Source organism: Oryx dammah, unplaced genomic scaffold (genome assembly GCF_014754425.2).
Source record: "Oryx dammah isolate SB20612 unplaced genomic scaffold, SCBI_Odam_1.1 HiC_scaffold_17, whole genome shotgun sequence".
Classification (NCBI taxonomy): Eukaryota; Metazoa; Chordata; class Mammalia; order Artiodactyla; family Bovidae; genus Oryx; species Oryx dammah.
This window is the reverse complement of record NW_024070201.1, coordinates 45,115,623-45,139,434: the sequence shown is the minus strand read 5'-3', so window position 1 is coordinate 45,139,434 and position 23,812 is coordinate 45,115,623. Positions and strand designations below refer to the sequence as shown.

Here is a 23,812-nt window from a genome sequence, read left to right as displayed (position 1 = left end):
TTCAGAAGATATACTGGACTTCTTGTCTGTTATGTAGCTGTTGTTCAAATATTATTCGGCAAGAAGAATCAGTTTGTGTCTATGCATCTACTTCAGTTTCAAGGGACAGTTTTTGTTGAGATAATGGAAAAATCCAAATGGGAAAATTTAATAGTGACTTAATTTAAAATTAAAAGATAGAAACCAATAAAACTGAATGTAGAATTCCTCAGTTTGAAATTAGGGTTAGAAATACAGCCATAGATACATCTATTGTTATATTGCTTGAATTTTTTAAATATGTAGTTTATTATAGGTACAAAAAATTTTCAAAACATCAAGACAATTGTGAAGTGAGTATAAGTATATCTCTGTGTCCACATGAAAGGAGGGATATATATATATATATAAATTATATATATATATATATATAATTTTCTAGCTACCTTAAATATGCTTTATTTCTTTGATTTGATTTATCAGTATGGGAATATTTTGGACAAATCTGGTAACTTCAGTCTATTCAGGTAAGAGGTGATGAAGTACTCCTGCTCACATCATTGGAATTATTTTTGTGGATAGGGCTTTGTAAAGATTCAGAAATATATTTTTTTACAGAACTATCTTAAATTACTTGATCTATTAAGATCAACCATAATGCAAAGGCAAAAGCTAATCTATGAAACTATAATCCAAGTTCATTATAAAAACAGAAAATTTAGAAAGAAGCAAAAATCCCCTATAAACTTTTAGCTCAGTTCAGTCGCTCAGCTGTGTCTGACTCTTTGTGACCCCATGGACTGCACCACACCAGGCCTCCCTGTCCATCACCAACTCCTGGAGTTTACTCAAGCTCATGTCTATTAAATCAGTGATGTCATCCAACCATCTCATCCTCTGTCATCGCCTTCTCCTGCCGTCAATGTTTCCCAGCATCATGGGTCTTTTCAAATGAGTCAGTTCATCAGGTGGCTAAGGTATTGGAGCTTCAGCTTCAGCATCAGTCCTTCCAATGAATATTCAGGACTGATTTCCCTTAGGATGGACTGGTTGGATCCCCTTGCAGTCCAAGGGACTCTCAAGTTTGGCATTCACTTTTTTGGGTTATTCATACATGCAATTTACCTAATAGTTCTGTACACATTGGTTAAGGTCTTGCTTTATTATTGTTTAAAATTTGATGAAGCTTCTTCCTTGTGAAGAAGGAACACTATAGTGTAAGGATGGAGAGAAGAGGAGGAGGGAGGGAGGGGGTCAGAGTGCCGAGTGTAATATCTGCTGTCACTTTATCATCTGTGAACATTAAATTGAACCATTTGTGTCTCAGTTTGCTCATCTGAAAAGTAATGATAATAATAGGATTTATGATAACCTCATGATGTTTTGTAGGGACTTGAATAAGATAATTACACACTTAGACCAGAGCCTGGCAAATAATGCTTAATATATGCTAGCTGTTATATAAATAACTAGTAAATAGTCTTGATAAATGATCAATATAAAAGACTATGTAGTATCATCATTTGAATCCTATATAATGTATTTAGGGATTTGCTTACACTTAATTTTGTTCCCCCAAATTTTCTTACAATAAATGTATGCTTTTATGGTAGATCAAATTTCTAGAAGTGAAATTACTGGATATAGGCAAAAAATTTTTTTAATTCTTGTTACAAAGAGCCAGAGCTGACTGCTTATGAGAAAGTTAGAAACTGTTTGCATACTGGCCAGCGTTATGTGGGAGTGCCTGCCTCACTGAACTCTTTCTAGGGCTGTCTCATCATATGAACTCTTTGCTAATTTATTAAACATATCAATGAAAATGTAATAGATATTTTCATTTATATTACTTACTTGGTTTTATTTTAACTCTTTATTTTAGCTCTTTATAGACAAAGCTCCCCAACAATTTGACAGTTATTCATGTTCCAACATTTATTTTTAGTTTATCACCTAGATATGTAATGGAATATGTTGGATAGAGAAGCGCTACAATATTTATGTAATTTCATATATTCATATTTTCCTTTGTATTTTTAAAGTTATTGTGCCATTAGAATTCCCATTTTTTGTTCAGAGAAATTTGCATATTTCTCTTAGATCTGTTTAATAATCTCACAAGTGACTTTAGCTTTAATTTCTCTGCAATTAATTTTTGTGGTACATGATGGATGGTGAAACTTTAATTAATGTTTCTAAATAGCTGATTTGACTTTTAGCTTCCTTAATAACTCTCTCCTATCATGTATCTTCTCATTATTATTTACAATCCCTTGACTATAAACTGTCTTCTTAGAAGTAGAGCAGTAGGGAGTATTTCTGGGCATATTCTCTAGTTTCTGTGTTTTGTAAGGGGTATCCTTTCCCGTATTTCCTCATATGTCTTAAAGTTTTATCATCTGTTTATTCCTCCTGATGACCTTTTGAGTCATCTGCTAAATGTCTAAAAAATCCTATTAGTATATTAATTGCAATTGTATGTAACTCATACACTGATTTGGAAATAATGTCTTTTTGCAATACTCAGTCTTAAATTTCAGGGACATAGTATCCTATTGCCATACCCTAATAAATCTGTTATTCTTTTAAAAAATGCCCTGACTCTTAGCTTATGACTTTGCATCACTGAGAAAAGAGAAGGTGTCATATAGGACTCCCTCATCTTCCAATACCACATTTACCAGCCCATCTGCACATAGTGTTTTTTCTTTCAAAAGAGTCCATCATATTCTGTAGGTCCATCAACATTGTTATATAAATGGTAGAATTGCTGGTTTTTTTTTCTTTTTTTAAATTGTTTTTAATTTTACTTTACAATACTATATTGGTTTTGCCATACATTGACAGAATTGCTGTTTTTATGACTAATATCCCATTGTCAAATAAAAAAGAGACCATCAGCAGCCAGATCCTCCATTAATACTCTTCAGCCAGGCTCTCTCACTTTTCAACGATATTGGTCTTGTAATTTCCTGCTTCCCTCTGTATCATCTCTCTCCTTACAAGAACATTTACTACAAGTTAGACACATGCTCCAGTATCTCCCATCTTAAAGAAGCTCCCCCTTCCATTTCTCGGAGCATTCTCAGAGCAAATAGTCTTGAAAGACTTAACTGTACCTATAGCTTCTGATCCTTTTCTACCATTCATGATTCATGCCACCATAATCAAGCTGCCCTCACTCAATCCCTCAGCACTAGAGGAGTGCTTGTCAAACAATGACAGAGGTGTATGACTCATCTGTCTGACAAAGAAATGAGTTTATATATTTTATAAAATGTGAATTTTAATACCAAACTAACAATTACCAATGAGCCTAAAAGGGCATAGAGATTAACAGCTACATTCCATAGAAGATACAATACATCTTTATAATCTACATATCTCAGAAAGACTTTAAACAAAGAGGAGCCTGGTGGGCTGCAGTCCATGGGGTGTCTAGGAGTTGGACACGACTGAGCAACTTCACTTTCACTTTTCACTTTCATGCATTGGAGAAGGAAATGGCAACCCACTTCCTTCTTGCCTGGAGGATCCCAGGGACGGGGGAGCCTGATGGGCTGCTGTCTATGGGGTCGCACAGAGTCGGACATGACTGAAGCAACTTAGCAGCAGCAGCAAGAATATTTCCAGAATTGCTAAACAGTCAGGATTTAGCTCATTAATTTTCAGTTCCCAACTCTGTATGTGTGTGTATGTGTGTGTGTCCCCAAATGACTTTCTGTCTTGAATTGCACATCCTTGTTTACTTGCTTAAATGACCCTGCTCATTAACCCAAACTCTTCTTTTTTCTTTAAATGCTAATAACAGGATGATTGCTTTACAATGTCGTGTTGATTTCTGCCATACATCAGCATGAGTCAGCCATAGATTTACATATTTCCCTTCCCTCTTGCCACCTGCCACCCCATCCCATCCCTCCAGGTTGTCACAGAACACTAGACTGAACTTCCCGTCTCATACAGCAAATTCCCACTGGCTGTCTATTTCACCTGTGGTTATGTATGCTTCAATACTACTCTCTCAACTCATCCTACCCTCTCCTTCCCCCGCTGTGCTCTATGTCTATATCTCTATTGAAGTGAAGTCGCTCAGTCGTGTCCGACTCTGCAGCCCTGTGGACTGCAGTCCACCAGGCTCCTCCGTCTATGGGATTCTCCAGGCAAGAATCCTGGAGTGGGTTGCCATTTCCTTCTCCAAGGGATCTTCCCAATCCAGGGATCGAACCCAGGTCTCCCTCATTGCAGGCAGATGCTTTAACCCCTGAGCCACCAGGGAAGCCCTATATCTCTATTACTGCCCTACAAATATTAATAGGTTCATCGGTACCATTTTTCTAGATACTATATATATGTGTTCATATACAACAATTGTTTTTCTCTTTCTGACTTACTTCACTCTGTATAACAGGCTCTAGGTTCATCTGTCTCACTAGAACTGACTCAAATTCCTGTATACAACTAATATTTCATTGTATTAGTATATATATGTACTACACCATCTTTATCCATTCATCTGTCAATGGACGTGTAGGTTGCTTCCATGTCCTGGCAGTTGTGAATACTATTGCAATGAACAAAAATTTTGAACACTTCATGAACCTTTTGCCATCCTTGCACAGGGGCCACATTAATCTTTTCTGTATTGTTCCAATTTCAGTATATGTGCTGCCAAAGTAAGCACTTTTCTTTACTTTTAATAAGAATTTAAAGACTCTATATTTTATCATTTAACAGAATTAAAAATGAGAATAAACTTGGGAATGAAAATGGATTAGTCACAATGGAAAACAGTTCCTTATCAACTTAATGCACTTATCATAACTGAGCAAGCTCGTTACAAGGTACTTACCCAAGTGAATAGCAACTTATGTTTACTCAAAAACCTATATGTGAATATTTAGAATGACTTTTTCCACAAACAACAGAAACTGGAAACAACATGAATGTCCTTTAATTGGTGAATGGATAAACAAATTATGATACACCCACACAACTGAACACTGCTCAGCAAAAAATGGTAACAGGCTACCAACAGCAGAATTTGGATGAATCTCAAACATATTATGTTAAGTGAAAGGAGCTAGATTCAAAATATCTGAAACCATTTGTATAACATGCAGGAAAACATGAAAATAGGAGAAACAGTAAACAGATCAGAGAGTTGGCAAGAGTTTGGGTGCGGTTGAGATATGAACACCAAAGGGCAACAGAGAATTTGGGGAGTCAATACAACTTCTCTATCTTGATTTGGTGGTGGTTATGAGAGACTGAACTGAACTGATATACTATATCGGAGAATGCAATGGCACCCCACTCCAGGACTCTTGCCTGGAAAATCCCATGGATGGAAGAGCCTGGTGGGCTGCAGTCCATGGGGTTGCGAAGAGTCGGACACGACTGAGCGACTTCCCTTCGACTTTTCACTTTCATGCATTGGAGAAGGAAATGGCAACTCACTCCAGTTTGCCAGGAGAATCCCAGGGACAGGGGAGCCTATTGGGCTGCCGTCTATGGGGTCCCACAGAGTCAGACACGACTGAAGTGACTTAGCAGCAGCAGCAGCATATACTATATATATTTGTCAAAACCTGCAAAATATGTACTAAAAATGGTGAACTTTCTTGTATGAAAATTGTACCTTAATAAAAATGAAAAAATGTGGGAAATAATAATTGGAGATAAATATATATGAAGCTTTTAATATTCTACTTTGACAGCCTTCTTTAAGTACTAATAGAAAAATTCCCCTGCCATCTTTTGATTTTTGTCAAGAATTTCAATTGTACTGTTTTGAAATACAAATATACTTATTATTGGTCAGTTAAAATTAGCAACACATATACTGAGTCAATTTCCGTGTTCACTATTGCTTCCTGTATTATAAACATCCCTAGGCATCACACTTTTTCTTGCTGAAATTATTTTATTGGGGCATCTTTGGTGGTAAAGTCTTGTGCTTCTGTTTGTAGTTTGTTTTCACTCTCTAGTGATACTTTATCTATGCACAGAGAGAACTCTAAGTGGGGGCAGTTATGTTCCCTCATTGCTTTTGAAGGTGTTTCTTTCTTGTCTGATTACTGTCAGTGAAAACTCCACTATCATCTGTCTGTATCTGTCTTTGTCAGTGGGAAATCTGTCATTTTTCTCTGAGAGCATTTAAAAGATTTTCATTAACACTAACATTCTCCAACTTCAGTACTGTCTCTATTTCTTCTTGTTGTTCCTGCCCAGTATTCACAGATTTTCATACTTTCTCTTCAGATGTTACTGTGGCAGACAATAATAACACCAAACACACACACTTATGTAGAGGATACAACAGGTTGCCAGAGGTGGTTCAGATGGTAAAGAATGAGCCTGCAATGCAGGAGGCCTGGGTTTGAATCCAAGGTTGGGAAGATCCCCTGGAGAAGAGAACAGCTACCTTCTCTAATATTCTGGCCTGGAGAATTCTGGCTTGGATTGCAATCCCCCAGGCCTGGGTCACAGAGAGCTGGACATGACTGAGCGACTTTCACACAAAGGTCAATGAAGGGAAGACCTGGTAATTACAGACTTCACAGAGCATAGTCATATTGATTTAAACAGTCCAGTCTAAGAGGATAAGAGAGGCCAGGGTTACGGAGGTGAGAAGCAACATTTCACAGACGCCTTAAAACCCACCTTAAATCTGGGGTAGAGGGCTGGCTGACCATGAAAGGGACCTTTGCTTCCTGCTCAGTTCTGTCAGTAATTTGGAAACAGGCCATCAGTGCCTCCCTTAGGTGACATAGAAACCCAGGGCCTCCGAGCTCATTTAGTGAGGGAAGAATGCAGGGACACAGGGCCAGGAAACAGGCCCAAAGGGCTTCATTACCATCCTGTTTCTACGACCAGCTTTTCCAGGGGAGACCATTTCAGCTGAGAGGTTAGGCTACGTCTCCCTAAACACAGGGGTAGAATGGAGGGGGTGGGGTCATGGGATGAGGAAACTGGGCAGCCTCCCCCAGGACAGGCCCTGGCTCGGTGTTGGCCCCAGGGACAGTGAGATCAGTCATTGCTGGGTCTCCTTTGAGCAGCCCTTCTAATATCTACTTCCTCCAGATTCCCACTGCTTTCATTTTTTCTCCCAGACCCCAGCAAGAGTAGCATCAGTACCCATGAACTTTGTCTGACAAATGCACCATAGCTAGATGAGCCTCTTACTTGAGGAGCTGTGTGACAGAAGCACACAGCTTCTGAATTAGAAGTTTCTCCTAATCCTGTACAGGCATGAGAAGAGGTAAGCCATAATCTTGTTCCATAGAAACTTCCAAGGCTCAAGGACTCAGTTATCTCTCTGTCTGTAAGTGCCACATTTCCAGAGCACATCTGCAGAGGAACTGAAGGAACAGGAGTCCTATACTTCTCTTGGTCAGACTCCTCAGACTTCTAACCCAACTTAGCAAAATTTTACAAATTGAATACTGCTGGAAAGGTCTTATCTTTCTTCTCTTCATAAAAAGTTTATTTTACTTTATTTTTTCACCTCTTTTGACTGCACTGTGCAGCATGTGAGATCTTGATTCCCAGACCAGGGCTTGAACCCTTGCTCCCTGCACCAGTGGTGCAGAGTCTTAACCACTGGACCACCAAGGAAGTCCCCTTCCTTCTCCTTTTCTACTGGATCTTCCTTGACCCTCAGACAATCCCCTGGGTAGTCTGTGTGGTCAAGCAGCTGGATTTCTCAACCACCTGAGGTAAGAATATTGTCTCACTTTCAGGGATGTGTGCAGCCTCTTAAGAGATGAAGCCCAGTGCAAACCTAAGAACTTCAGCTATTCTGTCTTCTAGGATCTCTGGTGCTTGGGCTCTATACCTCATCCCAACTCCCTTTATTCTTGGCTTTCTAAACATGAAGAGGAGTCAGTGAGGACTGATGGAAAATTCTATGCTACATCCCAGGCCAGGGTATCTACTTCCTGGTGAAAGCATCAGGACCTGTCTTCAGATCCCATGTACTTTTTTCTGGCTTCTGATAAATGTATTTACACTTAGATTATAATAAATGCCTCCAAAAGAATGTTAAAAAGCACCTGATAGGTCTATCACATGCTCTAACACCTTTTTACTATTAAAATCCTGTAAACCCCATAGGGACTAATAGAAACCAGTAAATGTCAAATCTGTGACACAGTAAAGGGAAATGACTTAGAGAAATATGTTTCACTTACAGATTCCTACGGAGATTTGGATTTATCTGCCTAGTTCCTAAGATGCATGAGGCTGATTTCTGTCAACCTCAGATCCCTGTCTCTTTGATTTTCTCCCTGAGATTGGGTACCACACCCCAAGAGCAGCTTCCAGAACAGGAACTCATCTTCCTCCTCTTTGTGGCTCCTCAGTGGTGTGTGGATACCCTGGCCCTGCAGGAGGGAGAATGGGGATCTGGATAAGGTGCAAGAGAGAAAAGTTAGGATTATTGAGCCTGATTACAGCATACAACACAAACTCTTTTGCTTCTGACATCTTTTACCACTTCTGCCCAAAACAATCTGAATTTCTTGAGTAGGTCCTTATTTTTTATCATATTTCTCAGTAGCCTCAGGCTGACATTTTATCATAACCTGTTTAAAAAAAAAAAACTCCTTTTTTTTTTTGGCATTGATCCTAAAGGTTTAGCTCTAATAGTGACAGTACCTCAAACTCAACAATCTCTAGTCTCAGACAGTCTATAATCCCTTCCCTCTTAGGTTCATAGAGAGTGAAAGCTTGGTCCAGTGAACTAAGTTGGACATACTTTATCTCTTCTAACGAGGCTGTGACTACAGTTTTGAATGCTGTAAGCAAAGTGAACATAAGTTATTTGGGGAGGTATATTGAGGTGTTTATTGAAATCACATTTCTGTACCTGTTTTAGTATTACATTTTCAAAATAGGCCTATGCAGAACAGACTGGGTATGTAAATCTTTTGATTAAACATTATACTTAAAACCTAAGTACCAGAAAAATCAGAAGCATGGATGTCAGAATATTGCTTTATTGTTATGAGAGAGGTGATTTGACCTTTCTGGGGAGATACATATTTAGGGTTTAGATCCTGAATAATATTCTCATCTAGTGACCTCTTACTGTTTAGCTATTACTGTGATGCTTATTCTCCCAACTAGATGGGTTCTTTTTAGCAAGATATAAGGAGTCACAAATTGAGAGATCAAGAGGAAAAATCAGTTACCATTGGATTGGCCATCCTACAGGGCCCCTGATGTTACAAAACTATGGAGCCATCATAACAAAAATTCACCAAGAATCTACTTTGTTCTAGGCAACTAAAGAAACAACACATAATGGAGCATTGGAACTCCACCCTGGGAAGTGGCTTCATATTGTTGGGGATTCTGAATTACAGTGGGTCTCCTGGGCTGCTCTGTGCCACAATCTCAGTCCTGTACACGGTGGCCCTCACCAGCAATGGCCTGCTGCTCTTGGTTATCACAATGGATGCCTGGCTCCACGTGCCCATGTACCTCCTGCTCAGGCAGCTCTCTCTCATGGATCTCCTCTTCACGTCTGTTGTCACTCCCAAGGCCATTGTGGATTATCTGCTCAGTGAAAACACCATCTCCTTTGGGGGCTGTGCCTTTCAGATGTTCCTGGCACTTACAGTGGGTGGTGCAGAGGACCTCCTACTGGCCTTCATGGCCTATGACAGGTATGTGGCCATTTGTCATCCTCTGAACTACATGGTCCTCATGAGGCCGAGGGTCTGCTGGTTCATGATGGCCACACCCTGGGTCCTGGCTTCCTTGAATGCATTATGTCATACCCTGTATACCATGCACTTCCCTTTCTGCATGTCCCGGAAAATCAACCACCTACTTTGTGAGATTCCACCTCTATTGAAGTTGGCCTGTGAAGATGCCTCTAGATATGAACTCATGTTGTATGTGACTGGTGTGACCTTCCTGATTCCACCTCTTGTTGCTATTCTTGCCTCCTACACACTAATCCTACTTACTGTGCTGCACATGCCCTCAAACGAAGGGAGGCGGAAAGCCCTGGTCACCTGCTCTTCCCATCTGACTGTGGTCGGGATGTTCTATGGAGCGGCCACATTCATGTATGTTCTGCCCAGTTCCCTCCACAGCCCCAAGCAGGACAACATCATCTCTGTCTTCTACACGATCATCACCCCAGCCCTGAACCCCCTCATCTACAGCCTGAGGAATAAAGAGGTTATGGGGGCCTTGAGGAGGGTCCTACGAAAATATATGCTATGAACACACTTCACCAACTTGGGAGAGCTTATAGCTTGACACCAAAATTCATTCCTCCTCAAAGTCAGAAGTTTTCTGCTAAAAATGAAATACTCATGGCAAAAGCACCATAGTGGAGAGTATATCTCTTAGTAGAAAAATGAAGAATGTAGCTTTACTTGTCAAATGCTATTTTAAATTGTCTTTCTGTGAAGTAATTTATGAGATATGTATCAGACTGTATTTATATAATTATTCACTTATTTGTTTTTATTGAATTATAATTGGTTTACAATGGTGTATTGATTTTCTCTATATAGCAAAGTGACTCAGTTATACATATATTCATTCATATTATACATGTATATATTCATATTTATATCTTTTCCATTATGGCTTATTTTAGGATATTGAATATAACTTCCTCTGCTATACAGTAAGACCTTGTTTATTCATTCTGTAAATGGTTTGATTTGCTAACCCCAAACCCCTAGTCTATCCCTCCTCCTCCTTCCCTCTTCCTTGGCAACCAGTCTGTTGTCTATGTCTGTGAGTCTGTTTCTATTTTGTAAGTAGGTTCCTTGGTGTTATAGTTTAGACTCCACATATATGTGATATCCTATGGTCTTCTTCTTTCTCTTTCTGACTTACTTCACTCAGTATGATTATCTTTATCTCCATCCGTGTTCCTGTTGAGTGCTTCTGCTTGGCTGCTTAGTCATATCCAACTCTTTGGGACACTTTGGACTGTAGCCCACCAGGCTCCTCTGGCTGTGGTATCTTTCAGGCAAGAACACTGGAGTGGGTTACCACCTGCCTTCTCCAGGGGATCTTCCTGACCCAAGGATAGAACTCCTGTCTCCAAAGGTGAAAGTCCTCATCACTCAGCCACATTCAACTCTTTGTGATGCCATGAACTGTGTAGTTCATCCAGGCTCCTCTCTCCATAGAATTATCCAGGCAAGAATAATGGAGTGGGTGCAGTTCAGTTCAGTTCAGTTCAGTTACTCAATTGTGTCCAACTCTTTGCGACCCCATGAATCGCAGCACGCCAGGCCTCCCTGTCCATCACCAACTCCCAGAGTTCACTCAAACTCACGTCCATCAAGTCGGTGATGCTGTCCAGCCATCTCATTCTCTGTCATCCCCTTCTCTTCGTGTCCCCAATTGCTCTCAGCATCAGAGTCAAAGTATTGGAGTTGCAGCTTCAGCATCAGTCCTTCCAAAGAACACCCAGGACTGATCTCCTTCAGAATGGACTGGTTGGATCTCCTTGCAGTCCAAGGGACTCTCAAGAGTCTTCTCCAACACCACAGTTCAAAAGCATCAATTCTTCGGCGTTCAGCCTTCTTCAGAGTCTACCTCTCACATCCATACATGACCACTGGAAAAACGATAGCCTTGACTAGACGGAACTTTGTTGGCAAAGGAATGTCTCTGCTTTTGAATATGCTATCTAGCTTGGTCATAACTTTTTTTCCAAGGAGTAAGCATCTTTTAATTTCATGGCTTGCAGTCACCATCTGCAGTGATTTTGGAGCCGAAAAACACAAAGTCTGAAACTGTTTCCACTGTTTCCCCATCTATTTCCCATGAAGTGATGGGACCATGATCTTAGTTTTCTGAATGTTGAGCTTTAAGCCAACTTTTTCGCTATCCTCTTTCACTTTCATCAAGAGGCTTTTGAGTTCCTCTTCACTTTCTGCCATAAGGGTGGTGTCATCTGCATATCTGAGGTTATTGATATTTCTCCCAGCAATCTTGATTCCAGCTTGTGCTTCTTCCAGCCCAGCGTTTCTCATGATGTACTCTGCATAGAAGTTAAACCAGCAGGGTGACAATATACAGCCTTGACGTACCCCTTTTCCAATTTGGAACCAGTCTGTTGTTCCATGTCCAGTTCTAACTCTTGCTTCCTGACCTGCATATAGGTTTCTCAAGAAGCAGGTCAGGTGGTCTGGTATTCCCATCTCTCTCAGAATTTTCCACAGTTTATTGTGATCCACACAGTCAAAGGCTTTGGCATAGTCAATAAAGCAGAAATAGATGTTTTCCTGGAACTCTCTTGTTTTTTGAATGATCCAGCAGATGTTGGCTATTTGATCTCTGGTTCCTCTGCCTTTTCTAAAACCAGCTTGAACATCAGGAAGTTCATGGTTCACATATTGCTGAAGCCTGGCTTGGAGAATTTTGAGCTTTACTTTACTAGCGTGTGAGATGAGTGCAATTGTGCGGTAGTTTGAGCATTCTTTGGCATTGCCTTTCTTTGGGATTTGAATGAAAACTGCCCTTTTCCAGTCCTGTGGCCACTGCTGAGTTTTCCAAATTTGCTGGCATATTGAGTGCAGCACTTTTACAGCATCATCTTTCAGGATTTGGAACAGCTCAACTGGAATTCCATCACCTCCACTAGCTTTGTTCATAGCCATTCTCTACTCCGAGGGATCTTCTTGACCCAGGGAACAAACCCAGTCCCCTGCATTGCGGGCAGACTCTTTACCATCTGTGGCATCAGTGAAGCCCCAGTATTTCTATAACCATCCTTTTAAGAAGATTAGTGGGTCCAAAATTTGTACAAAACTCAAGGTCCTTGTCCCTGCTATATGGTTTTTGCTTAGGTTTCCAAGTTGAATTTTCTTTTTGGGGACCTTATATTGGTTCAGTATGGAACAACTAAAAAAGTTGTGCTTTTCATGATAGGGGACTGGAATGCAAAAGTAGGAAGTCAAGAAACACCTGGAGTAACAGGCAAATTTGGCCTTGAATGCAGAATGAAGCAGGGCAAAGACTAATAGAGTTTTGCCAAGAAAATGCACTGGTCATAGCAAAGACCCTCTTCCAACAACACAAGAAAAGACTCTACACATGGACATCACCAGATGGTCAACACCGAAATCAGATTGATTATATTCTTTGCAGCCAAAGATGGAGAAGCTCTATACAGTCAACAAAAACAAGACCAGGAGCTGACTGTGGCTCAGATTATGAACTCCTTATTATCAAATTCAGACTCAAATTGAAGAAAGTAGGGAAAACCGCTAGACCATTTGGTTATGACCTAAATCAAATCCCTTATGATTATACAGTGGAAGTGAGAAATAGATTTAAGGGCCTAGATCTGATACATAGAGTGTCTGATGAACTATGGACTGAAGTTCGTGACATTGTACAGGAGACAGGGATCAAGACCATCCCCATGGAAAAGAAATGCAAAAAAAGCAAAATGGCTGTCTGAGGAGGCCTTACAAATAGCTGTGAAAAGAAGAGAGGTGAAAAGCAAAGGAGAAAAGGAAAGATAGAAGCATCTGAATGCAGAGTTCCAAAGAACAGCAAGAAGAGATAAGAAAGCCTTCTTCAGTGATCAGTGCAAAGAAATAGAGGGAAACAACAGAATGGGAAAGACTAGAGATCTCTTCAAGAAAATTAGAGATACCAAGGGAACATTTCATGCAAAGATGGGCTTGATAAAGGATAGAAATGGTCTGGACCTAACGGAAGCAGAAGATATTAAGAAGAGATGGCAAGAATACACAGAAGAACTGTACAAAAAGGATCTTCATGACCCGGATAATCACGATGATGTGATCACTCATCTGGAGCCAGACATCCTGGAATGTGAAGTCAAGTGAGCCTTAGAAAGCATTACTATGAACAAAGCTAGTGGAGGTGATGGAATTCCAGTTGAGCTCTTTCATATCCTGAAAGATGATGCTGTGAAAGTGCTGCACTCAATATGCCAGCAAATTTGGAAAACTCAGCAGTGGCCACAGGACTGGAAAAGGGCAGTTTTCATTCCAATTCCAAAGAAGGGCAATGCCAAAGAATGCTCAAACTACCGCACAATTGCACTCATCTCACATGCTAGTAAAGTAATGCTCAAAATTCTCCAAGCCAGGCTTCAGCATTACGTGATCCATGAACTCAAGCTGGTTTTAGAAAAGGCAGAGGAACCAGAGATCAAATAGCCAACATCCGCTGGATCATGGAAAAAAGCAAGAGAGTTCCAGGAAAACATCTATTTCTGCTTTATTGACTATGCCAAAGCCTTTGACTGTGTGGATCACAATAAACTGTGGAAAATCCTGAAAGAGATGGGAATACCAGACCACCTAACCTGCCTCTTGAGAAATCTGTATGCAGGTCAGGAAGCAACAGTTAGAACTGGACATGGAACAACAGACTGGTTCCAAATAGGAAAAGAAGTACATCAAGGCTGTATATTGTCACCCTGCTTATTTAACTTATATGCAGAGTACATCATGAGAAACGCTGGGCTGGAAGAAACACAAGCTAGAATCAAACTTGCTGGGAGAAATATCAATAACCTCAGATATGCAGATGACACCACCCTTATGGCAGAAAGTGAAGAGGAACTCAAAAGCCTCTTGATGAAAGTGAAAGAGGAAAGCAAAAAAGTTGGCTTAAAGCTCAACATTCAGAAAATGAAGATCATGTCTTCTCTTCCCATCACTTCATGTGAAATAGATGGGGAAACAGTGGAAACAGTGTCAGACTTTATTTTTGGGGGGCTCCAAAATCACTGCAGATGGTGACTGCAAGCCATGAAATTAAAAGATGCTTACTCCTTGGAAGAAAAGTTATGACCAACCTAGATAGTATATTCAAAAGCAGAGACATTATTTTGCCAACTAAGGTCTGTCTAGTCAAGGCTATGGTTTCTCCTGTGGTCATGTATGGATGTGAGAGTTGGACTGTGAAGAAAGCTGAGTGCTGAAGAATTGATGCTTTTGAGCTGTGGTGTTGGAGAAGACTCTTGAGAGTCCCTTGGACTGCAAGGAGATCCAACCAGTCCATTCTGAAGGAGATCAGCCCTGGGATTTCTTTGGAAGGAATGATGCTGAAGCTGAAACTCCAGTATTTTGGCCACCTCAATCGAAGTGTTGACTCATTGGAAAAGACTCTAATGCTGGGAAGGATTGGGGGCAGGTGGAGAATGGAACGACAGAGGATGAGATGGCTGGATGACATCACGGACTTGATGAGTCTGAGTGAACTCCGAGAGTTGGTGATGGACAGGGAGGCCTGGCGTGCTGCGATTCATGGGGTCGCAAACAGTTGGACACAACTGAGTGACTGAACTGAACTGAACTGAATTGATGGACTCCTGCAAGTCAGATGTCCTGTCCCAAGTTTTCAAAAACTCCTCTCCCCATTTAACACTGTAGTTAATTGAGAAAACAAAGAGTAAATTTTAAACACAATATGATCAGATAACAAATGCTGGAGAGGGTGTGGAGAAAAGAGAACCCTCCGACACTGTTGGTGGGAATGTAGTTAGTGTAGCCACTATAGAAAACAGTATCTGCTGCTGCTAAGTCGCTTCAGTCGTGTCTGACTCTGTGCGACCCCTTAGATGGCAGCCCACCAGGCTCCGCCATCCCTGGGATTCTCCAGGCAAGAACACTGGAGTGGGTTGCCATTTCCTTCTCCAATGCATAAAAGTGAAAAGTGAAAGTGAAGTCGTGGTTCTCAAAAAAAAAAAAAAATTGAGTTACCATATGCTCCATCAATCCCACACCTGGGTGCCTATCTGGACAAAACTACAAGTCAAAAATGTATATGCTCCCCTATGTTCATATCAGCACTGCACACAATAGCCAACATAGGGAAGTAACCTAAATGCCCATTAACAGATGAACAGATGAAGGTATGGCACATATATACAATGGAATACTACTCAGATATAAAAAGAATGAATTAATTCATTAGTTCTTAATTAAGTTCATGGGGTCACTAAGAGTCAGACATGACTGAGTAACTAAGCACAACACATGATAATTATAATTAATTATTAATATTAAATCAAGTATATAAATCAATAAATATATACTAATTGTATTCAATATAATATAATTATTTATAGTTATTTATATCATCTGGCCCCATTATAATATTAAATCAAATATATAATTAAATCAATAAATATATACTAATTGTATTCAATATAATATAATTATTTAATTATAGTTATTTATATCATCTGGTCCCATCACTTCATGGGAAATAGATGGGGAAACAGTGGAAACAGTATCAGACTTTATTTTTTGAGGCTCCAAAATCACTGCAGATGGTGATTGCAGCCACTAAATTAAAAGACGCTTACTCCTTGGAAGGAAAGTTATGACCAACCTAGACAGCATATTCAAAAGCAGAGATATTACTTTGCCAACAAAGGTCCGTCTAGTCAAGGCTATGGTTTCTCCTGTGGTCATGTATGGATGTGAGAGTTGGACTGTGAAGAAAGCTGAGCACCGAAGAATTGATGCTTTTGAACTGTGGTGTTGGAGAAGACTCTTGAGAGTCCCTTGGACTGCAAGGACATCCAACCAGTCCATTCTGAAGGAGATCAGCCCTGGGATTTCTTTGGAAGGAATGATGCTAAAGCTGAAACTCCAGTACTTTGGCCACCTCATGCGAAGAGTTGACTCATTGGAAAAGACTCTGATGCTGGGAAGGATTGGGGGCAGGAGGAGAAGGGGACGACCAAGGATGAGATGGCTGGATTGCATCACAGACTCGATGAACGCGAGTCTGAGTGAACTCCGGGAGTTGGTGATGGACAGGGAGGCCTGACGTGATTCACGGGGTCTCAAAGAGTCAGACATGACTGAGCGACTGAACTGATATCATAATTACAGATTGTAATTATACTTAATTATTAATTCATTCTTTTTATGGCTGTGTATAGTCCATTATATACTATATCACATCTTCATCCATTCATCTGTTAATGGGCATTTAGTTTATTTCCATATCTTGGCTATTGTGAATAGTGCTGGTATGAACAAAGGGGTGCATGTATCTTTTGGACTTATAGTTTTGTCCAGATAGATGCCCAAGAGTGGGCTTGCTGGATCATATGGTAATTCAATTTTCCTCTTTTGGGGGAATCTCTATACTGTTTTCTATAGTGGCTACACTTACATTCCTCCCAACAGTGTAGGAGGGTTCTCTTTTCTCCACAGCGTCTCCAGCATTTGTTATTTGATCACATTGTATTTAAAATTTAGTCTTTGTTTTACCAATTAACTACAGTGTTAAATGGGAAGGGAGGTTTTGCAAACTTCAGACATGACCTCTGACTTGGAGGAGTCCGTATTGAACCAAAATAAGGTCCCAAAAGAGAAAGTTTCAACTGGGAAGCCTAAGCAAGGACCATACAGCTGATGAGGTGTAGTTATCAGGGGCAGGGACTTGAGTTTTGTACAAATTTTAGACCAACTGACCTTGTTAAAAGGGTTTCCCAGGTGGCTCAGTGGTAAAGAATTTGCCTGCCGATGCAGGAGACATAGGTTCGATCCCTGGGTATAGAAGATACCCTGGAGGAGGAAACAGCAACCTGCTCCAATATTCTTGCTTGGAAAATTCCATGAACAAAGGAGCCTGCTGGGCTATGATCCAGGGGGGGGTCACAAAAAGTTGAACGTGACTGAGCATGCACACATGACCTTCTTAAAAGATCACGGGGCTTCTGCTGCTAAGTCACTTCAGTCGTGTCCGACTCCGTGCAACCCCATAGAAGGCAGATCATGTTAGCAGCCTAGTTTAATGCCCACACTAGTAGTGGTTTGGATGTATTTGCATCACGTTCACTCCTCCTTTTTCCAAACATCAGCCATCATGGAAACTCCCCAGTCTGGACACTCCAACAGGTGTTTTTTATTTGTTTATCTTTTCTTGTTTTGTTTTTGACATGGAGAATTTTTAATGCTGCCTAAAATTCCAAAAATACTGAAATGAGTAAAAGAAAAACAAGGCATCAGCAAAGGCTGTAAGTAAACAGCTATGTTTATTATTTCACAATAATCAAGCACAGAAACAAGACTAGTTTTCCATTATCTCAAGGCTATATTGAAATATCCTTATACTTGCAAAAGGTATGTTTGACATGTGTAGATGTGTGAGTCTACAGATATGTATTTATGCTGAAAAGGACTCACATGCACATACAAACACATGCTTATTCTCTAGTAGCTTAAATATGCTGTGGTGCTACCACTTATAGTACAACAATAATAGACATTGTTTTCTCTTTTTGCTTATTGACTCCAGTAAATCCTGTTGGTTTCATCTATACAATGCATTCCAAATGTGGGCACTTGTTGCAGTCTCTCCCCAAAACATCTTAGTCCAGTCACCATAATCTGTTGCCTATTGTTCCACAGTAGCTATTTCTTATTTCCGTTCTTGTCCCTCTATAATCTGCTTTCTCCCTTTATCCCTCCTTAAACGATTTATGATGGTTTAAGATTGACCATCATAAACATGTCAGAGCATTTCACTTTTCAGGAAGGATACACATGATCTTGCTGTGCCTACCTGTCAGTCCATATTTGAGACTGTGCTCTCTTACATTCACTCTAACTCCTTTGACCTTCTTATTGTCCATTACACAGTTCAAAATTATTTCTGCTTTAGAGCCAATTAGTAGCTATTCTCCTAGCCTGTGATGTTTTTCTGTCAAATCTCCTTGTCTTACTACTTCTTCTCATTCACATCTCACCTTAAAAATCTTAACTTTTCAAAAAGGTTACCGATTGAAGTGGCATGCACCCAAACCAAAAGGCATTATCACACACTGTGCTTTAATTTTTTCATTGTATTTATCATTATGTAAAACTTTCTTACACCTTGGTTTACCTGCTCAGTCTCTGTTTCCACTTTCCAAAATAAAAATTCCGTGAAAGCATGGACTCTGCTATGTGTGTGTCATAGCTTCTTCTCCATAAAAATTGAGGTATGTATAGAGAATAGTCTCTACAATAGCAATGTATATGCATATAAATGCATGTATATATCTTCACTGATAAAATAGAGGAATATGCTATGTTCATACATACAAAGATTACTATTTTATTTAAATACAATATATTAGTTTTTTGCTAAATAACCTATAAATTCAAATGTATAACTATCAAAACTTTAATGGCATTTTTAAAAGTGAATTTGGACAAGGTAAGAAGTAGAAAATTGTAGAACAGATGATATATAAGAAAGATGTCCTACCAACTAAAACTACAGTAATTGAAATATAACAAAGTGTATTAGTTGATAAATAAGCAATATTCATATTGAAATTTAGTATATTTTATGGTGTATTTGATATTAATGGGAAAAGATGAGTAACCATGATACTAGGAAAAAATGGCTAAATATTTAGGAAAATAGTACCATATTAATTCATAACACATGAATATATGTATATTCTCCTAAAATAAATTCCAGATTTTTTTAAGATCTAATGGTTAAAACACAGTCTAATGTCAGGCTGCGCACCCCAGATTCATGTCCCTCTTGTTTCTGTGCATATGTGGGACCATGTGATTGAACTTCAACCAATGGAATACGATGTGTGCTCCTTCTAAAGCACAAAACCTACCAATGAAAAACCTTTTAATCTTAATTTTTCCGGATATTGACAGCAAGATAACCATGAAAGCTGCAAATAACAGAACTTCTGTCAACCTAGGTCTACACATCTTCCACTCCATCCCTCAACTAGAATTTGTGTCAGTGAAAAACAACCTTCTGCTTATTAAACCACCAAGATTTGAGATTTATCTGTTAGAACAGGGATTAGTAAACACACCTGGGGAAGTTTTATGGGAACACATTTATTTTTGTATTGTCTACAACTTGTTGTCCCACTGCAATAGTAGTTGTGATGGGACAGTATGGCCTGCAAAGCCTAAATATATTTAGTTTCTACCCCTTTACAGAAAGTTTGCTGACTACTATGCTAAAGCAAATAGTATTATTTTACATAAAGGAAAACTGTAAGCAGATAAGGTAGGGGATCACTGTATAAAGAGAACCAGGCATGGCTTTCTTGACATAGAAAGAAGCCATTTTTCACCTAAACCATTTTGTGCTCCAAGTTTGGCCATATTGCTAGCCCTTGAGCAGGTCTCAGTAATTAATGATCTTAAGGGGGCAAAAAAATACAGAAAAGGCAAGAAAAACAAGAAATCCTTCCTTCTCTTGACTTTGCCTTAGCTGTGTCTTTTGACTTAATACCCACCAAAAGGTGAATCCAGATTTGGGGTATCAAAACTAGAACTCGAACTGGAAGATGACATAGAATATTTTGTTATATTAAGGGTGAGAAAAGCTCTCTTAGTAAAAAGAAAAGGATTCCAGTCTTTTACCACCCCCCCATCACACCTTATCTGGTTGACTCTTTCGTCCTTCAGTTTTCAACTTAAAAGTTGCCTCCTCACAAATTGATTCTGTATGGTTTCCATTCAGCTATTCTGCTGTAATAATCTTTGCCAAGGTCAGTAATGACCAAATCGACAAATTATAGGCTTTTATCAATAATACATAAAACTCCGAGTCATTTGAGAAATCTTTCCTGGATGGTCACTCCTCTCACCACATCTGACATTCCATCTGTTTCTCTGATTCTTGCTGCCTCAGACTTGATTGGCTATACTTCCACCTTGAAATGTTGGTAACTGCAAGGTTCTGTCTTGGATTCTTTCCCACTATCTTTCTTGAACATCACATCTCATCCACGATTACACTTCAGAATTACCTTGGGATATTGTTACAAAATATCTGTATTGCCTCCATCTTTGCCACCCCTGTGGTCTATAATAGGACCAAGAATTTGCATTTTAATATAACTCCTTCAAGATTGCAATGCATAAGCTTGGTTTTCTGATTAAAACCTTTGGCACATATCCTGAGATATGTCAAATTTCACTTGCAATTATTTACAATAAACTTGAAGATCTATTTCTCCAGCCCATATCTCTCTTTTAAACTCTAGCTTTATCCATTCATTTGAAAATGATATTTCTTGAGCAATAACAATGGCTGGATACTTTACTATAAATGATAATATAGAGATCAACAAAGCAGTCACAGTTTTTACAGCTGTGGAATTTACAGCCTAACGGATGAATCAGATACTAAGCAAATAATTACACAGTTTGCTTCTACAAAAGCCATTCCATTACCTAAAATGCAGTGTACAATTTTTAGTGTGCTTAAGAATCACTTGGGACTCATTACAAAAGAAGATCCCTAAGATCAACTTCTCTGCTCCACCATGTATTGAACAATATTTTCAAAAAATGACTTAGGAATCATTTTAAGTCATAATATGTAAAACTATGGTCTACATTATAGATGCCTTACCAAGGCATAAAGTAGTGCCACCGTTCTCATTTTCTTAACTTCATCCTCATTATCTATTACTGTTTTATAAATTACCCATATTCAGCATTTTCAGAATTACATGCTGGGCAAATTCTTCAGTACAGAAAAAGAGTATTTCTCAGTCTAGACTCTGTCTTACTTTCATCTTTATCACTCATTTTCTTAACATATACATACTCTTAGAAAAATTCTGCCATTTGCTGTTCCTTAAATATTCTCTCTTTAAAACTTTAGATATTGTTAAAATGAGAATTTTAAGCTATGCTAGAAATATAACACCATCAAAACTTTACATTTTTTACATCTATAGCCTGATCTTCCAGAAATATACCTGAAATATATGATGTATTCAAAATATATTTGATGAATGCATGCAAGTATGAAGGAAATGAATCCATTTGCCAGAAATACATTCTTGTATTTGTGATAGTTTTGTTTGTTTCTTTGTTTTTTTGATGTACAGTTGTCTACTTGTTTTTATTTCCTTATTAGTGTGTATGGGCTTGAAGGGTAGTGACTGTTTATTCATCAACCTTTCATTTCCTTCCTTCCTTTCTTTTCTCTTTCCCTTTCTTCCTGTATTTTTTCCCTTCTTTTCCTTTCTATATTACTTTCCTGTATTTATCAAGGTCCCTTGCTTTGATTAGGCAACATGCTGGACTTATTTGGGAAGACAAGTGAGAAAATAGGAGAAGAAAACAGAAGTGTAGGAATGGAATGAAAATGGGAAAATTTTATAATAAAGTCACTTCTTTTCACATCCCTAAAATTGTCATCAAAATCAGAGATTCCCACTTTCAAAAAAACTATTTTGCAATCACCCTCCTGAGAGCCCCTTTGACATCCTTGTTCCTCAGACTATAAATGATGGGGTTCAGCATGGGTGTCACTGCTGAATAGAAAACAGAGATCACTTTATCTCTTTCATTCATTATTTTGGAGTTCGGTCTCATGTAGGCAAATATTGCTGAGCCATAGAAGAGGACAACAACAGTGAGATGGGAGCCACAGGTAGAGAAAGCCTTGAGCCGTCCCTCCCCAGATTGCATCTGGATCACAGTGGAGATGATATTCCAGTAGGAGACCAGGATCAGGGAGACAGGAGCTAGGAGGATGGCCACACCCATTGCAAAGATGGCCATTTTTGTCCTGTAGGTGTCTGCAGAAGCCAGCTTCAGGAGGGCAGGAGGTTCACAAAAAAAATGGTTAATGATATTGTTCCCTCGGTAGGGCAGACACAACGTGAACGTGGTGTCCACCAGAGACACAAATGCTCCGCTGGCCCAGGATCCTATCGCCAGCTGGGCACATACCCAATGTGTCATGATGGTGGTATAGCGCAGGGGCTTGCAGACAGCTACATACCGGTCATAGGACATCACCGCCAGCAGTGCACACTCGGTACACCCAACCAGAAGTAAAACAGCTATCTGTGTTGAGCATCCAGCAAAGGAAATTGTTTTCCTTTTTACCAGGAAGTGGACTAGCACCTGGGGAACTGTAGTAGTAGAAAAACAAAGATCAGCAAAGGACAAGTTTCTAAGGAAAAAGTACATGGGTGTATGGAGCCTGGAATCTATGTGAATGAGCACAACAATCAGCAGATTCCCCAGCACGGCCAGCAGGTAGATGGTCAGAAAAAGGAAGAAGAGCAGGACTTGTGTGTGTGGATCCTGTGAAAGGCCCAGGAAGACAAATTCAGTCACATGTGTTTGGTTTCCTTCTCCCATGAATATTTAATATTCTTTATAGGTCAGCACCAAGAAAAAAAAAGCACACACATATCGATCAGTTAAAAACTATATGAGTAACAAGTATTTTATCAATCAATATACAAAACTGGGCCATTGACTTCCAACTCTTATCTGCTTCCATATGTTAGAAGAGTTTTCTTTTTGCTTGGTAGTTCTGACAATTGAAATCCATTTCTGATTTTCTCTGCCCTTGAATCTTTCAGTAGAACTAGAGAGCCAGCAATCATCTTGAATATACTATGTGACCAAGCCTTGGCTGGACTACACATAGTTCTGAGAAGATTTTAAGAGCTGCTCACAGTGCATCCTTTCTTGTACATAAATTTGGGAAACAAACATATTCCAGTTGCTTTAAACCAGTTAGATTTTTATGCTGCAAACTGACATTTGTGAAGGCAAATTTTTGTCTTTATATTTACAAAGTAATCCTAAACAAGTGCTCTGAAGCCAGGAAAGGGAAGTTAAAGGAAGATATTGTTGTTTGTAATCCCAGCCCTTAAACAAATTCATCTGTCATTTGTTCTCAATGTGACGAGGACGCTGAGGTATATCAGTAAAAATAGCTGCCTCTTTGCTCATTGTACTCTGTAGTGTCCTTTAAATATGCCCTATTCTGTCCTCAACACTCTTTTCTATTTGCACAAAGCCTTTTGGCAAGAATAATACTAATTATC

At 39.4% G+C, this 23,812-nt stretch overlaps 2 protein-coding genes and 1 non-coding gene across 3 annotated transcripts; 1 reads left to right on the top strand and 2 right to left on the bottom strand.

The window, feature by feature from the left end:
* Positions 1–4,557: 4,557 nt before the first annotated feature.
* Positions 4,558–4,663, bottom strand: LOC120877159. Its single transcript, XR_005724284.1, has one exon. It is a non-coding gene; the product is annotated as a U6 spliceosomal RNA (small nuclear RNA).
* Positions 4,664–9,288: 4,625 nt separating this feature from the next.
* Positions 9,289–10,221, top strand: LOC120876534 (olfactory receptor 2AG1-like). Its single transcript, XM_040258498.1, has one exon. The coding sequence runs from the start codon at positions 9,289–9,291 to the stop codon at positions 10,219–10,221; it is 933 nt and encodes a 310-aa protein (XP_040114432.1).
* An 11,969-nt stretch (positions 10,222–22,190) lies between these two features.
* Positions 22,191–23,159, bottom strand: LOC120876533 (olfactory receptor 2D3-like). Its single transcript, XM_040258497.1, has one exon. It carries the CDS (start codon positions 23,112–23,114, stop codon positions 22,191–22,193), a length of 924 nt encoding a protein of 307 aa, XP_040114431.1. The 5' UTR covers positions 23,115–23,159.
* Positions 23,160–23,812: the final 653 nt, after the last annotated feature.